This window comes from Eutrigla gurnardus, assembly GCF_963514095.1.
Source record: "Eutrigla gurnardus genome assembly, chromosome: 12".
NCBI classification, from domain to species: Eukaryota; Metazoa; Chordata; class Actinopteri; order Perciformes; family Triglidae; genus Eutrigla; species Eutrigla gurnardus.
In genome coordinates, this window is record NC_139926.1 from 27,424,969 (window position 1) to 27,446,661 (window position 21,693).

General features: G+C 50.1%; 2 protein-coding genes across 3 annotated transcripts in view; one reads left to right on the plus strand and one right to left on the minus strand.

Annotated features, from left to right (window-relative positions):
- rnf17 (ring finger protein 17) overlaps nucleotides 1-12,931 on the plus strand; it is a gene marked incomplete at its 5' end in the record, with an annotated part of 29,890 nt that extends 16,959 nt beyond the window's left edge. The window contains 20 exons of the mRNA XM_084023171.1: nucleotides 1,799-1,916; nucleotides 2,021-2,138; nucleotides 2,410-2,655; nucleotides 2,754-2,901; nucleotides 3,056-3,168; nucleotides 4,945-5,035; nucleotides 5,115-5,236; nucleotides 5,399-5,579; nucleotides 5,743-5,854; nucleotides 8,034-8,197; nucleotides 8,295-8,414; nucleotides 8,507-8,587; nucleotides 8,688-8,810; nucleotides 8,885-8,941; nucleotides 9,015-9,125; nucleotides 9,406-9,529; nucleotides 11,274-11,409; nucleotides 11,565-11,751; nucleotides 12,444-12,583; nucleotides 12,812-12,931. Of these exons, the coding sequence (XP_083879297.1) occupies nucleotides 1,799-1,916; nucleotides 2,021-2,138; nucleotides 2,410-2,655; nucleotides 2,754-2,901; nucleotides 3,056-3,168; nucleotides 4,945-5,035; nucleotides 5,115-5,236; nucleotides 5,399-5,579; nucleotides 5,743-5,854; nucleotides 8,034-8,197; nucleotides 8,295-8,414; nucleotides 8,507-8,587; nucleotides 8,688-8,810; nucleotides 8,885-8,941; nucleotides 9,015-9,125; nucleotides 9,406-9,529; nucleotides 11,274-11,409; nucleotides 11,565-11,751; nucleotides 12,444-12,539 (2,448 nt within the window). The 3' untranslated portion in view covers nucleotides 12,540-12,583; nucleotides 12,812-12,931. The remainder of the gene's footprint in view (nucleotides 1-1,798; nucleotides 1,917-2,020; nucleotides 2,139-2,409; nucleotides 2,656-2,753; nucleotides 2,902-3,055; nucleotides 3,169-4,944; nucleotides 5,036-5,114; nucleotides 5,237-5,398; nucleotides 5,580-5,742; nucleotides 5,855-8,033; nucleotides 8,198-8,294; nucleotides 8,415-8,506; nucleotides 8,588-8,687; nucleotides 8,811-8,884; nucleotides 8,942-9,014; nucleotides 9,126-9,405; nucleotides 9,530-11,273; nucleotides 11,410-11,564; nucleotides 11,752-12,443; nucleotides 12,584-12,811) is intronic.
- Nucleotides 12,932-13,293: 362 nt separating this feature from the next.
- cpap (centrosome assembly and centriole elongation protein) lies at nucleotides 13,294-21,377 on the minus strand. 2 transcript variants are annotated; one of them, XM_084023228.1, is made up of 18 exons: nucleotides 20,573-21,377; nucleotides 19,827-19,953; nucleotides 19,552-19,731; nucleotides 19,340-19,448; nucleotides 19,118-19,223; nucleotides 18,245-18,946; nucleotides 17,487-18,174; nucleotides 16,758-16,890; nucleotides 16,509-16,674; nucleotides 16,239-16,370; nucleotides 15,689-15,850; nucleotides 15,516-15,609; nucleotides 15,237-15,367; nucleotides 15,023-15,097; nucleotides 14,655-14,795; nucleotides 14,492-14,576; nucleotides 14,123-14,243; nucleotides 13,294-13,746 (listed from the first exon to the last, which is right to left on the minus strand). In XM_084023228.1, the coding sequence occupies exons 1-18, from the start codon at nucleotides 20,942-20,944 to the stop codon at nucleotides 13,554-13,556; spliced, it is 3,717 nt and encodes a 1,238-aa protein (XP_083879354.1). In that variant the 5' UTR covers nucleotides 20,945-21,377; the 3' UTR covers nucleotides 13,294-13,553. The 2 variants fall into 2 exon arrangements, with proteins under 2 accessions (XP_083879354.1, XP_083879353.1); XM_084023227.1 differs by having other exon boundaries at nucleotides 19,552-19,755.
- Nucleotides 21,378-21,693: the final 316 nt, after the last annotated feature.

The window sequence follows — 21,693 nt, forward strand, 5'->3', positions numbered from 1 at the left end:
CATGTTTATGGGATACGTGTCTCTGCTGTGTTGTTTCCTACATGTTTATGGGATACGTGTCTCCTCTGCTGTGTTGTTTCCTACATGTTTATGGGATACGTGTCTCCTCTGCTGTGTTGTTTCCTACATGTTTATGGGATACGTGTCTCCTCTGGTGTGTTGTTTCCTACATGTTTATGGGATACGTGTCTCCTCTGCTGTGTTGTTTCCTACATGTTTATGGGATACGTGTCTCCTCTGCTGTGTTGTTTCCTACATGTTTATGGGATACGTGTCTCCTCTGGTGTGTTGTTTCCTACATGTTTATGGGATACATGTCTCCTCTGCTGTGTTGTTTCCTACATGTTTATGGGATACGTGTCTCTGCTGTGTTGTTTCCTACATGTTTATGGGATACATGTCTCCTCTGCTGTGTTGTTTCCTACATGTTTATGGAATACGTGTCTCCTCTGTGTTGTTTCCTACATGTTTATGGGATACGTGTCTCTGCTGTGTTGTTTCCTACATGTTTATGGAATACGTGTCTCTGCTGTGTTGTTTCCTACATGTTTATGGGATACGTGTCTCTGCTGTGTTGTTTCCTACATGTTTATGGGATACGTGTCTCTGCTGTGTTGTTTCCTACATGTTTATGGGATACGTGTCTCTGCTGTGTTGTTTCCTACATGTTTATGGGATACGTGTCTCCTCTGCTGTGTTGTTTCCTACCTGTTTATGGGATACGTGTCTCTGCTGTGTTGTTTCCTACATGTTTATGGGATACGTGTCTCTGCTGTGTTGTTTCCTACATGTTTATGGGATACGTGTCTCTGCTGTGTTGTTTCCTACATGTTTATGGGATACGTGTCTCCTCTGCTGTGTTGTTTCCTACATGTTTATGGGATACGTGTCTCTGCTGTGTTGTTTCCTACATGTTTATGGGATACGTGTCTCCTCTGTGTTGTTTCCTACATGTTTATGGGATACGTTTCTCCTCTGCTGTGTTGTTTCCTACATGTTTATGGAATACGTGTCTCTGCTGTGTTGTTTCCTACCTGTTTATGGGATACGTGTCTCTGCTGTGTTGTTTCCTACATGTTTATGGGATACGTGTCTCTGCTGTGTTGTTTCCTACATGTTTATGGAATACGTGTCTCTGCTGTGTTGTTTCCTACATGTTTATGGGATACGTTTCTCCTCTGCTGTGTTGTTTCCTACATGTTTATGGAATACGTGTCTCTGCTGTGTTGTTTCCTACATGTTTATGGGATACGTGTCTCTGCTGTGTTGTTTCCTACATGTTTATGGGATACGTGTCTCCTCTGTGTTGTTTCCTACATGTTTATGGGATACATGTCTCCTCTGCTGTGTTGTTTCCTACATGTTTATGGGATACGTGTCTCCTCTGTGTTGTTTCCTACATGTTTATGGGATACGTGTCTCCTCTGTGTTGTTTCCTACATGTTTATGGGATACATGTCTCCTCTGCTGTGTTGTTTCCTACATGTTTATGGGATACGTGTCTCCTCTGTGTTGTTTCCTACATGTTTATGGGATACGTGTCTCTGCTGTGTTGTTTCCTACATGTTTATGGGATACGTGTCTCTGCTGTGTTGTTTCCTACATGTTTATGGGATACGTGTCTCTGCTGTGTTGTTTCCTACATGTTTATGGGATACGTGTCTCTGCTGTGTTGTTTCCTACATGTTTATGGGATACGTGTCTCCTCTGTGTTGTTTCCTACATGTTTATGGGATACGTGTCTCCTCTGCTGTGTTGTTTCCTACATGTTTATGGGATACGTGTCTGTGCTGTGCAGGCCATCCACTGCTGTTTATCAGACGTGCTTCCTCTGGATGGACAGACGTGGAGTGAAGCCTGCAGCAGCAGGTTCATCAGCCTGGCTCAGCAGAAACTGGTCACTCTTGTGGCTGCAGGTGTGTGTGTGTGTGTGTTTGCAGACATGTCTCTGCCTGGGTCGGAGGCTACCTTTGGTGGTTTGAACTGGTGTTGTGGTCTGTGTGTGTTGTCTTCCCTCCAGGAACAGTCCCCAAGACGAAGCCTCTGCCGGTACAACTGTTCTCCAGCGGCCTGAACGGACCGCTGGAGAACATCGCTGAGCTGCTGGTCCGAGAGCAGCTGGCCTGCTTCAGAGACGGGTGAGGCTTCAGCAACGAGCTCAGGAAAGAGATTACAAATAGATTGTTCTACACCATTTAAAGAAGACGACACACATTGTTGCAGCGGGAACTAGTACTGTGAACGGTGTTGTAAGACCATAGTGCTGATTTATAGATTCATAAATGTAGTTGTGGAGGAAACTGCTCCTCCTTTTGACCCTGAACATATCCTCTTTGTCTTCCATTCCACCTGTGTCTCCTCCCTCACTGACCCACCATCTCCTCCTCTGACTCCTCCTTCCCTCTGCAGACTGGAGCCTGGTGCTGGTAACGAGTCCGCCATCTGGGACCCCCCACTGGACCTCGGCTTGTCCACGGAGGGCGATGCCTCGGACCAAAACCTCCACCCCGGAGAGCAGGATGAGGAGCCACTGGAGGTCCAGCCTCACCTGAAGATCCCCCAACAACTCAAAGACCTGAAGGTCCGAGTCAGTCACGTGAACTCGCCGAGCAGCTTCTACGTCCAGTTCACGCAGTACGACTCTCAGCTCAAACGGTCAGCGGCTAACAAACATCTTATATGTGTCGCAGAAGAGCAGAGGTTGGTTGTTGTATTGTCTCTGCTGGCGATGTGTGATGATGTCTTTGTGTCAGGATGTGTGAGCTGGTGAAGAAGGCGTGTTCCCTCAGCGAGGCCCAGGAGGTGGCGTGGAAGGCCGACATGTACTGTGCTGCTCAGGTGGGCGGCGTCTGGGAGCGAGGACGGATCTGCTCTGATGTCACATCCAGTGAGATGGCGGAGGTGGGACGGCGGTTTGGATCTCTGCATTAGTTTGTTTGTTTTGTAATGACATAGTGTGAAAAGCACCGGGTGTGTCCCGTCGTACCGGAGAGAACATGAGTTCAGTCAGTAAAGGCTGTTTGGTAACGCTGCCGTGTCTCCTGGCGGCTGACAGGTGATGCGCTGTGACCATGGCAACGTGGTGAAGCTCCACGTCAGCGACCTGCGACCCCTACCGTCCTCCTTGACAGGCTCTCTGGCTCTGGAGTGCAGTCTCACTGACATCAGGTAACCACACACACACACACACACACTCCGTGTCCGAACAAACACACCCTCCATAGAACCTATCATTAATATCACTGTTTTCAGTCCTCCAGGAAACTATCACCATGTATTTAAACACTTTGATGGAGCACTTCGGTTTTAACTGGTACAGCCTGATGGAGTCATAATGACACATTTATATAATATACAGGGTTTGTACGGGTGCTGGAAAAGTGCTTGGATTTAGACTAAAGGTCTTGAAATGTGTTTTATATGTGATGACATCTATGATAGAACAGAGGAAAGAAGATCTCCATATTTGAGGGACTGAAAACAGCATTTTCTGACATTTCTTTATGAAAAATGACTTTTGATCAGTGGTCCCCAAACTACGGCCCGCGGTCCGGATACGGCCCGCCTCCACATTTGGCCCGGCCCCCTGAACAATACCAGAGATGCATTTTGATTTTTTTTTTTCATATACAGTGCAGTCATGCACTGTATGGGCCCTAGTTTCGTAGACCGGCGCAGGGCGGCGCAGCCGGCGCAGGGTGGCGCAGCCGGCGCAGTGCAAGTTTCGACCCGTGCAGCCTTGCGCACCGTCAGTTTGGCAGTTTGGTGGATCGCCTGCGCCAAGATGGGTGTGGCGGCGCAGCAGGGGGAGGCGTCACAGATTCAGCTTGGCGTAGCGGAAGTTTCGTGGCAAAAAGCCTCGCCGAGACTGCGCTGAAAGCCCGCCAGCTCCAACCTGGTCTACGCGTGATGCGCGTGGTGGGAGCGGCGGCGCTGCTTCTGTCATCGGGTTGTCAAGTGACGGATCTTACACTGAACCTCCCCTAACGCATTAAAGGTGAGGAGAGGAGCTCATTTGATTGGTGAAGATCTGAATCGGCTGTATTAATCCCAGTCCACGCCTCGTCTCCTCCTCGTCTCCCACTCACGCCTTCTTCTCCTCCCTCTTTCCCACTTGCGCCGGTGGGCGAGACGGGAGGTGTGCCTGCGCGAGCCTGCGCGGTGCACGAAACTTGCAAAGTCCAGGCGAACCCAGAGAGGGTTATTTGATTATTATTGATTTCATTAATAGTGTTATTCTTTTTTTTCTGACTTTTTTCTGTGAAGAACCCAGAGAGGGTTATTTGGTTATGTGTGGCTTTCTGGAAAACAATACATTTTAACGTTTAGGCACCCCTGCGATCGTCAAACTTTTTCTGTTACAAACTGGCTCAAAACTAACCTGTCTCACGACGGTCTAATCCCAGCTCACGTTCCCTATTAGTGGGTGAACAATCCAACGCTTGGTGAATTCTGCTTCACAATGATAGGAAGAGCCGACATCGAAGGATCATCAGAGAAGGGAAAAGTTATGTGGCCCTCACAGGAAAAAGTTTGGGGACCCCTGCTTTTGATGATGAACAGATGATGAAAATAGTTGGTGATTATATTTCTGTGGATCTGTTAGTGGAATTAGTTTTCCTTTCATTTGTGGTCCTTCTGTAAAAAGCTGTCTCCAAACATCATGTTGGTTGTTTAGAGGACAATAACATCTCATTTAATGTGATGAACAAGTGACATCATAAGTAGACTGAATACTGACCATTGGATTGGTACAAATATGGAGTTTACCACAGCTGGAAGGTGCTGGAAAAGCATGGAAATACACCTGGAAATGCTTGGAAAGTGCTTGAATGTGACTTGGAGAAGGTGGAGGAGCCTGTATATACCGTACACCAGACTGGTGAAGCAGACTCAGACTCTGGATTCTGCTTTCTGTCCTTCCTCATGTCTCCTCTCGTCCAGGCCAGCAGGAGGCCGCTCCACCTGGACGGCGACGGCCTGCGACCTGATCTCCTACTACCTGACCAAAGCCTCGGCAGTCGTCACCATCAAGGTCGTCCTCTTGTCAGTTCATGAACAGTTTGCTCTCCACTTTGTTGCTGACCTTGTTTCTCTCCTGTCTTGTTGTCCAGGAGCTGAGCGCTGAGCGTCCGGTTCCCGTCACTCTCTTCTGCTCCAACAAGATGGGACAGTTCATCAGCATGGCAGACTTCCTGGCCAGCGAGGGCCTCGCGCTCCGGGAACGAAAGCCAAGGTGTGTGTGTGTGTGGTTAGGATTTTAGGATTTCATGCTCATAAACATTAAAACACACCAGAAGTTCTGAATAAACAAAACAAAAGGTTCTGCAGTGACAAAGATCTGATTCATATATATGTTTCACAAGATGTTTCTTTCCTCTTCTTTCCTCTCTTGCAGAGATGCCGTCATTGAAAAACCCCCAGAAACTGATGCACAGTCTCCGGGGAGCGAGATCAAGTCCACGGACTCTAGCGGCGAGTCGGAGTCCAAAACTCCCTCAGCGCCTTCTCCCATTGGTTCCCCCTCGGTGGTCCCCACTCCCAAACCAGCCCCCCGAACCTTCATGTCTGCTGAGAAGGTGAACTCACACTCTCTATATCCCATTGGATTCTGTTTAAATACAAATATAAAACGTGTATGTGTGTGTGTGTGTGTGTGTGTGTGTGTGTGTGTGTGTGTGTGTGTGTGTGTGTGTGTGTGTGTGTGTGTGTGTGTGTGTGTGTGTGTGTGTGTGTGTGCAGGTGAAGACTCGGTTGTACAGCCCCCCAGAGCTGCCGTGCCTCGGTCACATCCAGATCAGGGTTTCTGCCGTTGGAGATGACGGTGTCATTTTCACCAGAACACCAAATTCAGGTTCACACAAGAGCACATCGTCTAACTTCTTTATACTGCTGCTGCACCTAATTTAATATCAATAACCAGATGAAAAGGATGCTGAAATAACTCCATCATGATGGTGATCAGTAAAAAGTGCTGAGTCATGCTTTGTTAGGTCTGTCTGCAAGACCACAAGATAACTACTGTTAAAACGCTGGTTTTCTGAATGGAGTCTGGTTGATGGTGCTAGGCTACGCTAACATTGTAGCTGCTCCACCAACACTCCAAATAAGGTCATCTAGACGTAAATACAGCAGAGACCTTGTTGTTTGGACCACAGACAGTCTCTGGTTCCTCCACATGGTCTGGTCTGGTCTCTGGACTAATGTGAGCTACTACACTCAACAAAAATATAAACGCAACACTTTTGTTTTTGCTCCCATTTTTCATGAGATGGACTTAAAGATCTAAAATTCATTCCAGATACACAATATTACCATTTCTCTCAAACATTGTTCACAAATCAGTCTAAATGTGTGATAGTGAGCACTTCTGCTTTGCTGAGATAATCCATCCCACCTCACAGGTGTGCCACATCAAGATGCTGATCTGACATCATGATTAGTGCACAGGTGTACCTTATACTGCCCACAATAAAAGGCCACTCTGAAATGTGCAGTTTAGTCTCACAGCAAAATGCCACAGATGCCACAAGCATTGAGGGAGCGTGCAATTGGCATGCTGACAGCAGGAATGTCAACCAGATCTGTTGCTCGTGCATTGAATGTTCATTTCTCCACCATAAGCCGTCTCCAAAGGCGTTTCAGAGAATATGGCAGTACATCCAACCGGCCTCACAACCGCAGACCACGTGTAACCACACCAGCCCAGGACCTCCACATCCAGCAGGTTCACCTCCAAGATCGTCTGAGACCAGCCACTCAGACAGCTGCTGAAACAATTGGTTTGCATAACCAAACAATTTCTGCACAAACTGTCAGAAACCGTCTCAGGGGAGCTCAACTGCATGCTCGTCGTCCTCATCGGGGTCTTGACCTGACTCCAGCTCGTCGCCGTAACAGACTTGAGTGGGCAAATGCTCACATTCGATGGCGTCTGGCACGTTGGAGAGGTGTTCTCTTCACGGATGAATCTCGGTTTACATTGTTCAGGGCAGATGGCAGACAGCGTGTGTGGCGTCGTGTGGGTGAGCGCTTTGCTGATGTCAATGTTGTGGATCGAGTGGCCCATGGTGGTGGTGGGGTTATGGTATGGGCAGGCATCTGTTATGGACGAAGAACACGGGTGCATTTTATTGATGGCATTTTGAATGCACAGAGATACCGTGATGAGATCCTGAGGCCCATTGTTGTGCCATACATCCATGAACATCACCTCATGTTTCAGCAAGATAATGCACGGCCCCATGTTGCAAGGATCTGTACACAATTCTTGGAAGCTGAAAATGTCCCAGTTCTTGCATGGCCAGCATACTCACCGGACATGTCACCCATTGAGCATGTTTGGGATGTGCTTGACCGGCGTATACGACAGCGTGTACCAGTTCCCACTAATATCCAGCAACTTCGCACAGCCATTGAAGAGGAGTGGACCAACATTCCACAGGCCACAATTGACAATCTGATAAACTCTATGCGAAGAAGATGTGTTGCACTGCATGAGGCAAATGGTGGTCACACCAGATACTGACTGGTTCTGAGTCCCCAGACCCCCAATAAAGAAAAGAAATGCACATTTCAGGGTGGCCTTTTATTGTGGACAGTCTAAGGCACACCTGTGCACTAATCATGATGTCAGATCAGCATCTTGATGTGGCACACCTGTGAGGTGGGATGGATTATCTCAGCAAAGCAGAAGTGCTCACTATCACACATTTAGACAGATTTGTGAACAATGTTTGAGAGAAATGGTAATATTGTGTATCTGGAATGAATTTTAGATCTTTAAGTCCATCTCATGAAAAATGGGAGCAAAAACAAAAGTGTTGCGTTTATATTTTTGTTGAGTGTATCTAGACCTCTGGGGGACCACAGACAGTCTCTGGTTTCTAGTCTGGTCTGGTCTCTGGACTAATGTGAGCTACCATCTAGACCTCTGGGGGACCACAGACAGTCTCTGGTTCCTCCACATAGTCTGGTCTGGTCTCATGTGAGCTCCTATCTAGACTGACTCTGATCTGGTTTCTGGGGGTCAGAGTGTCAGCTGGAGCAGCTTCGGGAGCGGATCCATCAGAGCATGAAGACGTTGCCCAGGCAGAAGCCCTACACATGGAAGTCGGTGCTGGGCTGCTCCGTCATCGGACCGGACATGTTGTGGTATCGGGGGCAGCTGCTGGAGCTGCTGGGAGGACACGTCAAGGTCTGGAAGTTGCAGAGCTGGTTGCCACGGAGCTGGTTGCGGCGGCCTTATAGTTTTGTTCTGCTTCTTCTATAACCTGCATGTGGCGTGTTTGCAGGTCCAGTATGTGGACTACGGCCTGGTGGAGAACATCCCGGTGGTCCACGTGTACCCCCAGCTGCTGTGTGACGATGTTCCTCAGCTCTGTATGCCCTGCCAGCTGCACAGCATCAGCCCTGTAAGACCCAGTCTGTCTGCCTGCCTGTCTGTGTGTGGGTTCATCCCTGAGTAACAGGGTGCCTGTCTGTCTGCCTGTCTGTCTGCGTGCAGGTTGGTGGGAGGTGGCAGCGGGATGCTGTGGCGTTCCTGAGGCAGTTGCTGCTGAACCGCTGTGTGGACATGAAAGTCATGGTAGAGTCACACTGCTGGAATCACACCTGCATGAACTGTTAAAGGTGGGGGTTAATGTGTGTGTGTGTGTGTGTGTGTGTGTGTGTGTGTGTGTGTGTAGGAGCTGCCGGCCGACCCCAGAGGACTCCTCACGGTTGAACTCTTCCTGGACGGGCTGAGCCTCAACAGGATCCTGTGTCACCACGAACACGCCTCCATGGACCGGACCGCCTCGGCCCAGAAGGTCCGTCTGTTGGATCCTGTTGATTTTTTATGTTTCCCAAGATGCAACACTCCAGAACATGTGTTTCTCTGCAGGGACACTCTGTGATGTCTCCTGCCCTCCTGCTGGACGACTGGGACCTGGACATCAAGGTACTCTGGTCTCAACGTACCAGGAACTGTGTGTGAAAGGGCCTGAAGTGTGATGCAGATGTTGTGTCTCTAGGATCTGAGGGGCCCCGAGGAGCCGATGTTGGGGCCCTTTATCGACCCAAACCTGCCGCTGGAGGGAGAGACCTTTCAAGTGAGGGTGAAGCACCTGTGGACCCCCAACGAGGTGAGAACATCCTGGGTTCAGGAAGACCTGTACCGAGAGAGCAGCTGAGGACAGGAAGTTGTTGAGTGACGGGACACGTCTGTTTAGTAGCGGACAGATGTGTTTATTAAAAGATCCACATCCACTGTGTCTGAGGGGCCGTTACCACGACAACGGCTTCTACATAATACGATAAAGTCATTTTAAGTTCTCGCCTCGAAGTAGCCGCAGCTCCTTTTTAGGCTTTCAGGGTCATTTTGGACATTTAACATCAGATCACCATGATAATCTGACCCCACAGCTGTTCCTGTGGCCTCTGGAGGGGACGGCCGACGTCGAGGTGGACGGAGAGACTCTGGACCAAGCTCTGAACCGGATCAACGCCAACATCAGCACTCTGCAGCCACTCGGCAGCTTCCACTGTGGTAACGGTTCACCTCCAAGTCAGCGTCGGCATCATATCGGCATCAGTTACTCATTTATAAACAAAATATTAAATGTACGTCCTTCTTTCATCAGATTTAGATCAGCTCCTGGTTCTAGAGGGATTTAGATCAGCTCCTGGTTCTAGATGGATTTAGATCAGCTCCTGGTTCTAGATGGATTTAGATCAGCTCCTGGTTCTAGAGGGCTTTAGATCAGCTCCTGGTTCTAGATGGCACACCTGCAAACTGGTCACCTTTTGGCTACAGTCACCTTTTTTATGTCAACCAGGGTAGTAGAAGTGAATGAAGAGGGTTTTAGTTTTGCATGTTGTCACCTTTTTCACTTCTCCAGAGTTTGTAGGTCTGAGATGGATTTAGAGCAGCTCCTGGTTGTAGATGGATTTAGAGCAGCTCCTGGTTCTAGAGGGATTTAGAACAGCTCCTGGTTCAGCTCCTGGTTCTAGAGGGATTTAAATCAGCTCCTGGTTCTAGAGGGATTTAGATCAGCTCCTGGTTCTAGAGGGATTTAGATCAGCTCCTGGTTCTAGAGGGCTTTAGATCAGCTCCTGGTTCTAGAGGGATTTAGATCAGCTCCTGGTTCTAGAGGGCTTTAGATCAGCTCCTGGTTCTAGAGGGATTTAGATCAGCTCCTGGTTCTAGAGGGATTTAGATCAGCTCCTGGTTCTAGAGGGATTTAGAAAAGCTCCTGGTTCTAGAGGGATTTAAATCAGCTCCTGGTTCTAGAGGGCTTTAGATCAGCTCCTGGTTCTAGAGGGATTTAGATCAGCTCCTGGTTCTAGAGGGATTTAAATCAGCTCCTGGTTCTAGATGGATTTAGATCAGCTCCTGGTTCTAGATGGATTTAGATCAGCTCCTGGTTCTAGAGGGATTTAGATCAGCTCCTGGTTCTAGAGGGATTTAGATCAGCTCCTGGTTCTAGAGGGATTTAGATCAGCTCCTGGTTCTAGATGGATTTAGAGCAGCTCCTGGTTGTAGATGGATTTAGAGCAGCTCCTGGTTCTAGAGGGATTTAGAACAGCTCCTGGTTCAGCTCCTGGTTCTAGAGGGATTTAAATCAGCTCCTGGTTCTAGAGGGATTTAGATCAGCTCCTGGTTCTAGAGGGATTTAGATCAGCTCCTGGTTCTAGAGGGATTTAGAGCAGCTCCTGGTTCTAGATGGATTTAGAGCAGCTCCTGGTTCTAGATGGATTTAGATCAGCTCCTGGTTCTAGATGGATTTAGAGCAGCTCCTGGTTCTAGATGGATTTAGAGCAGCTCCTGGTTCTAGAGGGATTTAGAACAGCTCCTGGTTCAGCTCCTGGTTCTAGAGGGATTTAAATCAGCTCCTGGTTCTAGAGGGATTTAGATCAGCTCCTGGTTCTAGAGGGATTTAGATCAGCTCCTGGTTCTAGAGGGATTTACTTCCAATAAAAGATCCCACGAGGTGATTTTATCTGAAATATTCTACGTTGAACACTTTTGTTGGTGTTGGTGTTTAACAGCTGACAGGACGAGACGAGTTCTGCTCATGAAAGAACGTAGATTTAAGAAAAGACCAACTCGTTGAAGTATTTTATTTGCGGGTGATGATGAGGCGTTAAAGCTTCGTCTAAAAACCGCTGGTAAAGAAGGGTGAAGAGCTCAGAATAGAAGTTACAGGAGAGAAAGCCGACCAGGGTTCCTGTCCAGGCTTCGGGGGACCACGATGAACCTGCAGACCTGACGTCATGCTTGTGGTTTCCAGGAGGTCCCTGTCTGGCCGAGTACCGTGATGGCAGGTTCTACCGGGCCCGGCTCATCAGGTTCAGCAGCGTGGAGCCTGTCAAGATCCTGGTCCAGCATGTGGACTTCGGCTCTGACGACACGCTGCTCACCAGCAGGTCTGTTTAACTACGAGCCTCCACAGGTCACATGACTCTGTAAGAGGTGTTTATTGGTGTTCCCAGAAATATACTCGGTTTAACTACTCGTTTGTTTCGCCCCATTAACACCTGGCGAACTGACGCGGCACTCTGATCCTGTCACTTCCTGTCAGGCTGCGGCGGATGCCGGCCGAGCTGCTGCGGTTCCCGTCGCGGGCGCTGAAGGTGAAGGTGGCGGGCTTCAAGGCTCCGAGCGTGAACCGGCAGGAGGAAGTGCTGCCCTACAGCCCCGGCTGGAGCGTGAAGGCGGCCATGGACATGATCGACATGTTGCACGGCAACATCACCGCCTCCGTCGTGGTGAGAAACGCCACGGCGATGATGTCACACTCGGTGTCATCTTTATTGGTTCTGTTGTCAGCTCCTCCAGGAAGTTTTTGTTTCTTAGATCAGCTAACTTGATTACTGCAAACAGATATCACATTAAACAGAGTTTTAAAAGACTTTTTTCTGTAAGACAGCGCCCCCGTCAGTGCATCAGTAACAGTTCAGGTGGAGAGTGGTACTGCAGCAGGGAGACGGAGAGAAGCTTCCAGAATGAACAGACTCAAAATGATAATAATTCAGATGAAGTTCTGTGAGAGGAAAGCTGCTAAAGGTGACCGGCTAGGGGTTTCAAAAAGTAGTGAATTAAAAGAAGCTTCACTTTGGTCTCAGATGTTTGTGGTGTGTTCAGGAGCCTTCATGTGGTGTGTTCAGGTTCCTTCATGTGGTGTGTTCAGGAGCCTTCATGTGGTGTGTTCAGGTTCCTTCATGTGGTGTGTTCAGGTTCCTTCATGTGGTGTGTTCAGGAGCCTTCATGTGGTGTGTTCAGGAGCCTTCATGTGGTGTTCATGTGGCTTCTTGTGGTGTGTTCAGGAGCCTTCATGTGGTGTGTTCAGGAGCCTTCATGTGGTGTTCATGTGGCTTCTTGTGGTGTGTTCAGGAGCCTTCATGTGGTGTGTTCAGGTTCCTTCATGTGGTGTTCATGTGGCTTCTTGTGGTGTGTTCAGGCCCAGGAACCGGAGCTCACAGTGCTGCTGTACAACGAGGACCAGCAGCTGGTTCACCTGCCCCTGGTGAGCAGAGGCCTGGCTGAGTTAGAGTGAAGCCCAGGGGAGACCAGGTCCTGGACCAACAGGGTCCACATCATGTAAGTTTCAGCTTTTTAAAATGTTCAATTTGTAAAGATTTAAAGGTCACATGACTTCACGTCTAGGGTTAGTTGCTGAGAAGTAATTACAAGAACTTAAAGGGACAATTCACCTTTTACGTGGATGTCGTCAGGGCTGATTGTTGGGCCTACATGTACCAGGATGCATTGCAAATGAGCAAAGATTGGAGCGAAATGTCTCAAACATTCCTCGTCTCGTCCCTCCAGGTTGATCAGACGTCCCATCTGGATTTCATCTCTTAGTTTTGTGACTTTCCTTGATCCTGTTTGTAGTTTTACAGAGATCCTGTATTTATTGATTTAGCGTTTGTTGTGTTTGAGGAAGCCGTGTTGAAATGGCACTTTGTGTTCTGGAGTCAGACTGGAGTACGTGACTCGTCTGCATGGTGAAGCTGCGTATTAAAGCCTTCTTACGTTAATGATCCTCTCTGCAGTGTTTTCTTTGTAGTTAATACGACGTTCAGACCCGAGACCTGTAGCTATTGGTTGGTCAACTCTGGGTTCCCCTAACCTGCTATGGAAGGGGCGGAGTCTTCCTCATGTGACCAATCACAAACATGGACAGGTCTACTGTCAGCATGTTTCATAAACTATATTTGACAAACCTCTAATCCTGATATAGTCCAGGCCTCACCAATGATTATCAAAACAAAAATATTCACTTTATTTTACAAAAACATACAGTAAACTAAGAAAATAAATATGTATTTAACATTTTTACAAATTAAAAACACCACAGTTAATTCTTCCCTGGAAATGTAAACAAAGATATTAAGATCCATGAAGGATCATCTAATGTTGACAGTAAATAAATATATTTAAAAGTATAAAACATGAATTAAGATGCTGCAGCTTTGCCTCTGACCGGCAACATGTTGAAGGTTTCAGACGTGAGACGTCTGTCTGGGAATCGAAGCTGTGTTGTCCTGTGTACGAGACGCCATCGTCCCTACGCGCCGTTGTCCAGGAGGACGTTGCCGTCTCGGTCTTTGATGCGGAGCCGTCCGGTGGGGTAGCGTGTTTCCTGCCGGCCGTCGGCGTAGACGGTCTTCACCGTGCCGTCGGGGTACTCCCTCCTCTTGTAGTCCGCCGTGTGGATCTCCTTCTGGCCCGTGTTGAAGAGGATCTCCTTGGTGGCGTCTCTGGAAGAGCAATTAGTGTTCATTAAGGTAGACGTTGTCATGGTGATGGCACCCTTACTGGATCTGGATCCATGTGGATTCTGGTGTGAAGCCGCTAACAAAGTTATAGCTTCATGATTCAAGATCAACCCTACAGCTTCGTGTTAAAGTCATCTTAGTAACTAACTAGCATTGGTAGCAACCTGTCAATCAGCAGGTAAGCCCCGCCCCCTAAAGCATCCCCTGCTTTCTGGTCTGGTGGACTCTAAATGGACCATAATGTACTAAATGAACATCATGCTGGATTGAAGAAGACTTGAAACTAGAGATTGAGACATAAACTCATGTTTACAATGTTTACTGAGATAATAAATCCCAACAGAAGCTCGTTACTTACGGGTTGACTCGTATGATGGTCCCGTCCGTCAACACGCTCTCCTCGCCGCCGCCGGGGAACAGGTTCTTCACCGTCTGGTCGGGGAACGTGATTTCTTTACGGCCGTCTGGGAAAAGTTTTTCTGCAACGGAAATCAAAGAAGCGGGGGATTCATGAACCACACAGAAGAATTAGAGATTAGAACTACTACTTCATGAACCCAGTGAGAATAAACGTTAAATCCTGGTGGTGACTAAATACTGGACGAGAACCTTTCAGATTATTAAAACTTAATATGATGATTATTGATGAAGCTGATGCTCCTCCTCATGTACTCATCAATGAGGATAATCCAGTAATATTCCAGATGAATCGTGATGGCGGCCTCACCGGTCTGGTTGTTGGGGAAGTGCAGGACCTCCATGCCGTCTGGGTAGGTGATGTGGGTGGTCTTGGCGTCGGCGTAGAAGTAGATCTGAGCACAAGGAGATGGCGTTACCGGTGGATTCGGTCACATGAGGAGCTCTGTGGCGTTCTGCCACGTCGGACTCACCACTCGCTGGTCGGCCGTCACCTCCTTGGTGTCTCCGTTGAAGAAGGTGACCTTCACCGTCAGCCCGTCGGCCGAGACCTCCTTCTTGGTCCCGTTGTTGAACACGATGAGGCGGTCGCCACCGGCCAGAACCGTTTCTACCTGGAGGGATCACAACCGGCGTTAACGCCACCGCTCCTCTTGAAAGAAATGTACGCATATTAATTTACTAATAACTATCTGATTGGTTATGAGTCTGATCACAGATACCTGCGTGGAGAACGGACATTCTTATCATCATATTTGCTATTTGCTAGTTATGGGGAGCGGCGCTGGGAACACGTTTGTCATAAAGAGTGACTGAACTGAAGGAGGACGTTGGTTCTCACCTTCCCGTCGGGGGGGCAGACCACCTCCTCAGTTGGTTCTCGCTCTTCTGCTTCGCCGGTCAGAAAACCTCCTTTCTACCACGACCAAAACAACAGATTATCAGACAGCGTGTCCAGGTCGGCCCCCCACGACCCTGAACGAAGACCAGATAGACTGGAACAAGACCAGAAGGACCAGATGGATCTGTCAACGGTCTCTGTTGAAGTCTCTTACCGGAGAGGAGTCATGTGAGTCCTGGTGTGGCGGTTTGTCCTGGTTCCTGCTGTCCTCAGTCCTCCTGCCAGGCAAAGAGGAGGAGGATGAGGAGGGTGGACCCGATGACCTCCGCAGGCTGCTCTTCATCCCTGCTGACGACACAAAACACAGATATATAATATCAATCCTGGATTGATTTCATCCTCCAAAGCCCCGTTACCGGCTAACTCGTGTTCCAGAAACCCTCGTCTGAAATACTGGTGGCTAGTCTTCAGTGGTAGGAATCTCCCAGCGTACCTGAAGCCCCCTTGGAGCTCCTGGTGGAGGCTGCGGCAGCGTTGCTCTGTGGAGGACTGTTGCTGCTGGTTCCTCCTCTGGAGTCCAGAGGACTCTGGAGAGAGTCAGTGTTACCATCAGGACTAAAGATTGTTTATGACGCTGGATATCAAAAATGGTACAAACGTTCTTACAGCGAACTTCACTCCTTTGGCCACAGACGACACGCTGTTCTCACGTGCACTGTTGTCACGTGCACTGTTGTCACGTGCACTGCGACCGTCCTTCGTCTCGTCGTCTGTAATAATGGCGGTTTTCTTCAAGGTGCTGAGGCGGAGCTTCTCCAACACACGGATCTTAAATTAAAACAGAACAACATGGCTGCAGCTTGTAGTTTGTGCTGGGCTCGTTTAAAGGAACAGACACATGTTTTTGTGGTTCGATGAGGTTCTCCTCCATCGTCAGTTTTTACTATTTTCAGCCACCAGACTTCATTGACAAAAACAGTCATTTAACTGGAACTCAGGAGTTGCTGCTCTAGCTCTGCCCGTTTTGGTTAGTAAGCATTGTCAGAGTCATGTCTCACAATAACAGATATTGTCTGGTGGCTTCCCGTGGGAAAGTTAAAATATTCTAAATCCAGCTTTGATACCCTGAAGAGATACCAGCTGTGGTCGGGTTCACATGTGTCTCCTACAGATACAGATGTTTAACATGTTGAAAGGTCAGAGGTCAGGCAGGTACCTCGTCCCGGAGGGAAGCGTTCTCCTGGCTGAGGGAGTCGACCTGCTGCCTCAGACGGCTGTGAGAGGAGGCCCAGCGACCCTCCCTCCCTCTCAGCTCCTCCTGCAGGGAGCTCAGCTGCTGCTTCAGGGCCTGGAGGAGGACGGGGGTTAGAGGAGGACGGGGGTTAGAGGAGGACAGAGGTCAGAGGAGGAGGAGGACGGGGGTTAGAGGAGGAGGACGGGGGTTAGAGGAGGAGGAGAATGCCAGGTAACCTCCATGTGAGCTCACCTGGATCTCCTCCCGCTCCTTCTTGTCGGGTACGGCTCTGGCGGCCGCCGCGTGCCTCTCAAACAGTTTGCGCTCCTTCTGCAGCTTCCTGTTCTCCTCCCGCTTGTGCTCCTCGAACTTGGCGAGCTCCTCGGTCTTCAGCTGCTCGAAGGCCGACCGCTCTTTCCTACGAGGAGAACAGCAGAGTGACGTTCACACGGACGGGAAGGAGAACCTGAATGCATCGGCAGGAAGGGGAGGAGGCGTCACCTGAGTTGTTGCTGGGTCTCCTCGTTGTCGCGTCGGAGCGCAGCGAGGGCGGCGTTCTCCTTCTTGAATCTCTGGATCTCTATCTCCAGTTCAACCAGTCTCTCCCTCAGCTGTCTGGACTGGACCTGCTGGCCTGCAGACGACAGAACAACACCCACGTGTCACGCCCTTCACTCTGCATTCGCTTGGTGCAGTACTGTCCTTTCATCAGTAGGTGGCGCCTCCCCAACTAACAGCCTCCTTCACACCTAAAGGGGGGTCCGCAAGGACGTAAGGGGTCCGCAAGCCCCCTTGCGTTGTGTCGACGCGGAAGCATAACTTGGGCTTAACTCCCCCTGACGTTGAGGATTCCTGCACAACGTCGGGATCGCAGGTCAATAAAAACTTACACCGATGACAGGAAGTGGGAGGAGCCTGGTGTGATCAGAGCCTATATATGGCATTGACTTCAGCTGGGAGACCTCATCATCACCTGCAGCAGAAATGTGAGTTTCCTATATATCCTATATATATATATATATATTTCCTGTTTAGATAAAAACCAGCCTGATATTAGCATATCTGCAAAAGGAACACAGGAAAACGAATGTGACCCGTGATGTTTTTGATTGTATCTGGGGTGAACGTCATTAACTTGAAACCCAGAGGTCAGGGGTCATTCCTAAATCTAATGTGTCATACCTGTATGAATACGGTAAGAGGGTTAAAGATGTAGAAGAAGTGTCTCACCGGTCGTCTCCTCTGACTTTTTGGACTCTGAAGCAGCAGCATGAGGAGGTGAAGGAGGGAGAGGTGCATTCTGGGTCTTTGGCTTCAGGGAAGGGAACAGCCTCGTCATGAGCTGAGAGGCAGGAGGAGGACCCGTGTCCTGGTCCATGTCCTGGTCCAGATCCACAACGTTGCTCCCCTTCTTCACCAGAGTCCGGCCGGGCAGTGTGACCTCATCGTCTGGACTGACTGCTCGGCTCCCATTGGCTGCTCCGTCCACGGCGTCCTCCAGGTCGTTCCACGTGTCGTCGTCGTCGAACACGACTCTCCCCTGATGCCCGTCTTCCTCCATCAGCGTGGACTCGCCGTCTGAGGCCGAGCCCCTGCAGCTGTCCTCGTCCTGGTACGACCGCTTGTCGTACGGCGGGTTAGTGTGTGCAGGGAAGCAAAGGATGCTGGGAAACGAAGGAGGTCTGACCGCCACATCCTGGTCTTCCACTTCAGAGCCGCCGCGGGACGAAACTTCATCGTGGTCGCCGTGCGTTTCCTGTTCCTCCTCGTCCTCGAGTGCATCGTCCCTCGTCTTCACCGAGTTCAAGGAACCGCCATCGCTGCTGCACTCACCTGCACCCATGGGTGTGGACTTGATGGGGGTGGAGGAGAGGCGTCGCGGGTGGAGCCCCCGGTGGTGCTGGTCCATCTGGAGAACCTGCAGGAACAGAAGAGTCTTACAATCTGAGGATCAGGCTCATCACATCCGGACTTAGCGGTTCAATCACCTTGATGACGAAGGAGGAGTTGGAGGAGAAGGACAGCTCCTCGGCCGCCTGCTCCAGCAGCTCGAACTCGCCCAGCTCCATGCTCTCCAGCCGCCGCTCGCAGTCCCACCGCCGCAGCTCCTGGAACGACGCCTCCTCCTGTGGAACGCCGTCTCCTCCTGTGGAGCCACGCCACCTCTCTGCGGCGGTGGCGGCGTGTTGGGCCTTCTCTGGCCCTCTGGACACGCCCACAGGGTTCTGCTGCCTGTTGGCACTGGCGTTCCTCGCCACCTGAGCCGCCAGACCCCCCTTCCGGTTGTTCTGCTCCTTAACGAGCCTCGGCGGAGGTGGTTTGGTCTTTCTGCCGTCCGTGTCGGTCTGAATGGGCTCGGGTGTGTTGTGTCTTTGATGACTTCCCAGAACCTTCATCTGCGGCGCCTTCGTCTCCGCTCGGACGTCCTGAGGTGGCGAGCTGACGCCTCGCAGCCTGTTCTCCTTGTTGAGCGTGGCGGTTTTCCGCTGGACAGGAAGTCGCTGGAGGATGTTTCCTCTCTGGAGGGCGGCGGGCTCTGAGTGGCTGCGTGAGATCACCCTGGTCTGGACTTTCTTCAGCCCCGGCTTCGGTAACGAGGCTTTGCGAGTGTTGGAGAACCTTGAGAGGCCGTCTCCTCGCTTCAGGAACGGCTGCTTGGGGGCGCGTGCAGCATCGCCTCCATCTTGGCTCTGTGAAGGTAAGGACACGTTTCTCATGAGAACCTGGATTGCCCTGAGCCGTTTCAGTGCTAGTTTATTTGTGTATGCAATAATTAAGGATTAAAATAAACGAATAAAGACTTTTCAATTTAAAAACAGAATTCTCGGTTTCATTGCTTCCCCTTCCTCGTTATATCTGACCTGCTGCTGCCGGGCAGACTTCATCCTCTGCTCCTCCACCCTCAGCTGCTCCTCCAGCAGCTCCTCAAACGTCTTCGTCTGACCCCCGATGCCCGGCTTTATAGGTCTGAGGGCACAGACGCATACAGGGCAAACTAACATGCAGCAAATACACTCGTGAAAACAGGAAACCTAAGAGAGGCTGCCGTGTGTCTGCTGTTGAGTCCAACGAGTAGTTCCTACCTTTCATAGAAGACTTCATCTCTGCTGTCGTCTCCAGTCGGCGCGACGCCATCACCTGGTGTCAGCGTGTCATCCCGCTCCTCGTCGTCTCCTCTGGAGAGCCACGAGTCTGGAGAGAGAAACGCCGTTGGAAGTGATTCGTCTCCACAACCCGATAATGACTGCGACGGTAAACGTGTCGTTTCCGATAAGGTTGAAAACATTTCCCTCACCCTCCAGCTCCGGATGACCTGGACCTCGTGGTAGGCGCTCCTGGCTCTGTGCAGGCGAGGGCCCTCGGTCCTCCCGGGGGCCACAGGAGGCACCCGGTGGGACCCCAGGGCAGGTTACGAGGGGGCTGTCGGGGGTGTCGGTGTAATCACCGGCTCCCTGGACAGAGTCGTCCTCCCATTCTGCTCCGGACAGACAGGAAGTCTCTGTAAGACACGGACGTGAGGCTCATACATGTGACGTCTTATCACTGCAGGTCTTCTGGTCTTTGTTCTACCTCCTGTGCCGTGCTGGGATCCGGTCATCTTTCCCAGCAGCCTCTGCTGCTCCTCCTGGAGGCGGAGGAGCTCCTCCAGCTGATGAGCTTTCAGCTGCTCCTGCATGTGCTGCTGCCACTTCCTCAACTGCACAAACACACAACGCACCGCGTAGCAGTGAACACATTTAGACTCCGCCCTTCAGATTAACTCACGGGTCACGGTGTTTGGTGAACTTGTGACCTCGTGACACAAAGTCCACCTCAGTGGTTTTCTGATGTGTGAGTTAACATTAACAGTCACACGACTTCCGTCCTCAGACATGAATAGCCTCAGGGTGCAAACACTTAATAGCCCAGAGAGGAGGCGTCAACGCAGTGATCAGCATCCTAGCGACGTAATGAATATGTTGTTGCAGGTGTATTAAAATAGTACACATATAATATGTTGCTTCAGCCTGCAGCTAAAGGATGTTCTCCAGTATCAATGGAGTTTATCACAATAAACTCATCAAAATCATCAGCACTTCAATAGTCCTGGTGGGGGGGCTGTCGAGTCCAGCTGGCATGTTTCTGGCTTTTAATTTAAAAGTATTTGTTGTGTTAATGTTGTGTATTCTGCTTGAGATTATTAAACACAACTTGTTATTGTTATGAGAACCAGTCTCATCTCTGCCTGCTCCTTGTTTTAATGTTTGATCTGTTATTATTGTAAGTGTACATGTAAGGTGTCCCATAAAGAACATGCATTATTATTAGATTCTGACCTGATCCAGCTTCACCATTACGGGCAGATCCTGGGCTTTGTCTGCCATTCCCTCCAGACGGTCCACCCGTCCCTGTGGGGGTCTGGAGGGCTCGTAGGACAGCCGGCTCACTGGCCCCTCATCCCGGGCCTGCTCTCCTCCGGGGGACCGGGCAGGTCCATCCCCGCCGCCCAGGCAGCTGCTGTCCGCGGAGCCGGGCAGCGGCGCGAAGTCCGAGCCGAAGGAGTCGTCCGGCTCCAGGGCAGCGAGGCCCAAAGAGGCGGCCACGTCCGGCGGGCCAGGGCTGAGGATCACCCCGGCTCTGGTGCTGCTCGGCGTCCACCGCGCCAAGAAGTCCGCCCGGGAGAACCGAAGCCCGGCTGGGGATGACATGACGCCCGCCCCGGGCAAGGCGCGCTAATCCGGGATTTGAAGGACAGATTATGGTGACAGGTTACGGGTTAATCACACCGCGAATACACGCCATCCTACACGAACACTAAATATACGCAGTCACCGGGTTACGTAGAAACACGTTTCACACGTCACGGCGGCGGGTCGGTTTACGTGACAAGAGTCCACGATCCGGCTCTCCGCACGTTTAGACGACGCTCCCGGTCCGGTTCAGCCGGGTCCGGGTGCTTACCTGTTGTTAGCAGGCTAACTTCCCCGTGACATAAAAAGTTAGTTCCTCTGTCGTCACGCGGTCAATACATGCGCAACGTTTAAAAGTGTAAAGCTGCGTATAATCCACCTTTAAAGGGGCGGGACGCGGTGTTACCGGGGAGAAACTGCGTTTTAAAAACAACGGAAGATTCGAAGCCTGCCGCCAGATCAAAACAAAGCCCGCGAGAGTAAAAAAAACCCGCTGGTGTTGCATTGTGGGTAATGTAGTTGTTTTTTAGTTTTTTTAATGTACGCTGTTTTTTTCTGTTTGTTTTTTTTTGTTTACGCCACGTGTCAACTACGCATTTATAGAATATTTAAAAAATACATTCGTGTTGAATAGCATTTTTTAAACTAGCTTTCATGTATATCCGGTTTAACGGCGCTTCTTAAAACATATTTCACAATAAAAGTTGCCGAGATACTAAAAAATGGCCTACTGTTAAGTTTTTACTTTGTGTTGAGAATTTCTTACG

Bases quoted from the DNA above. Each gene is read 5' to 3' on its own strand.
- cpap (XM_084023227.1), bottom strand. From the start codon at position 20,944: ATGTCATCCCCAGCCGGGCTTCGGTTCTCCCGGGCGGACTTCTTGGCG. The intron at 19,224-19,339 runs GTAGGAACTACT...CTGTGCCCTCAG, and splicing joins GATGAAGTCTTCTATGAAAG to ACCTATAAAGCCGGGCATCG. The intron at 15,368-15,515 runs GTACGCTGGGAG...TGTCGTCAGCAG, and splicing joins GAGCTCCAAGGGGGCTTCAG to GGATGAAGAGCAGCCTGCGG.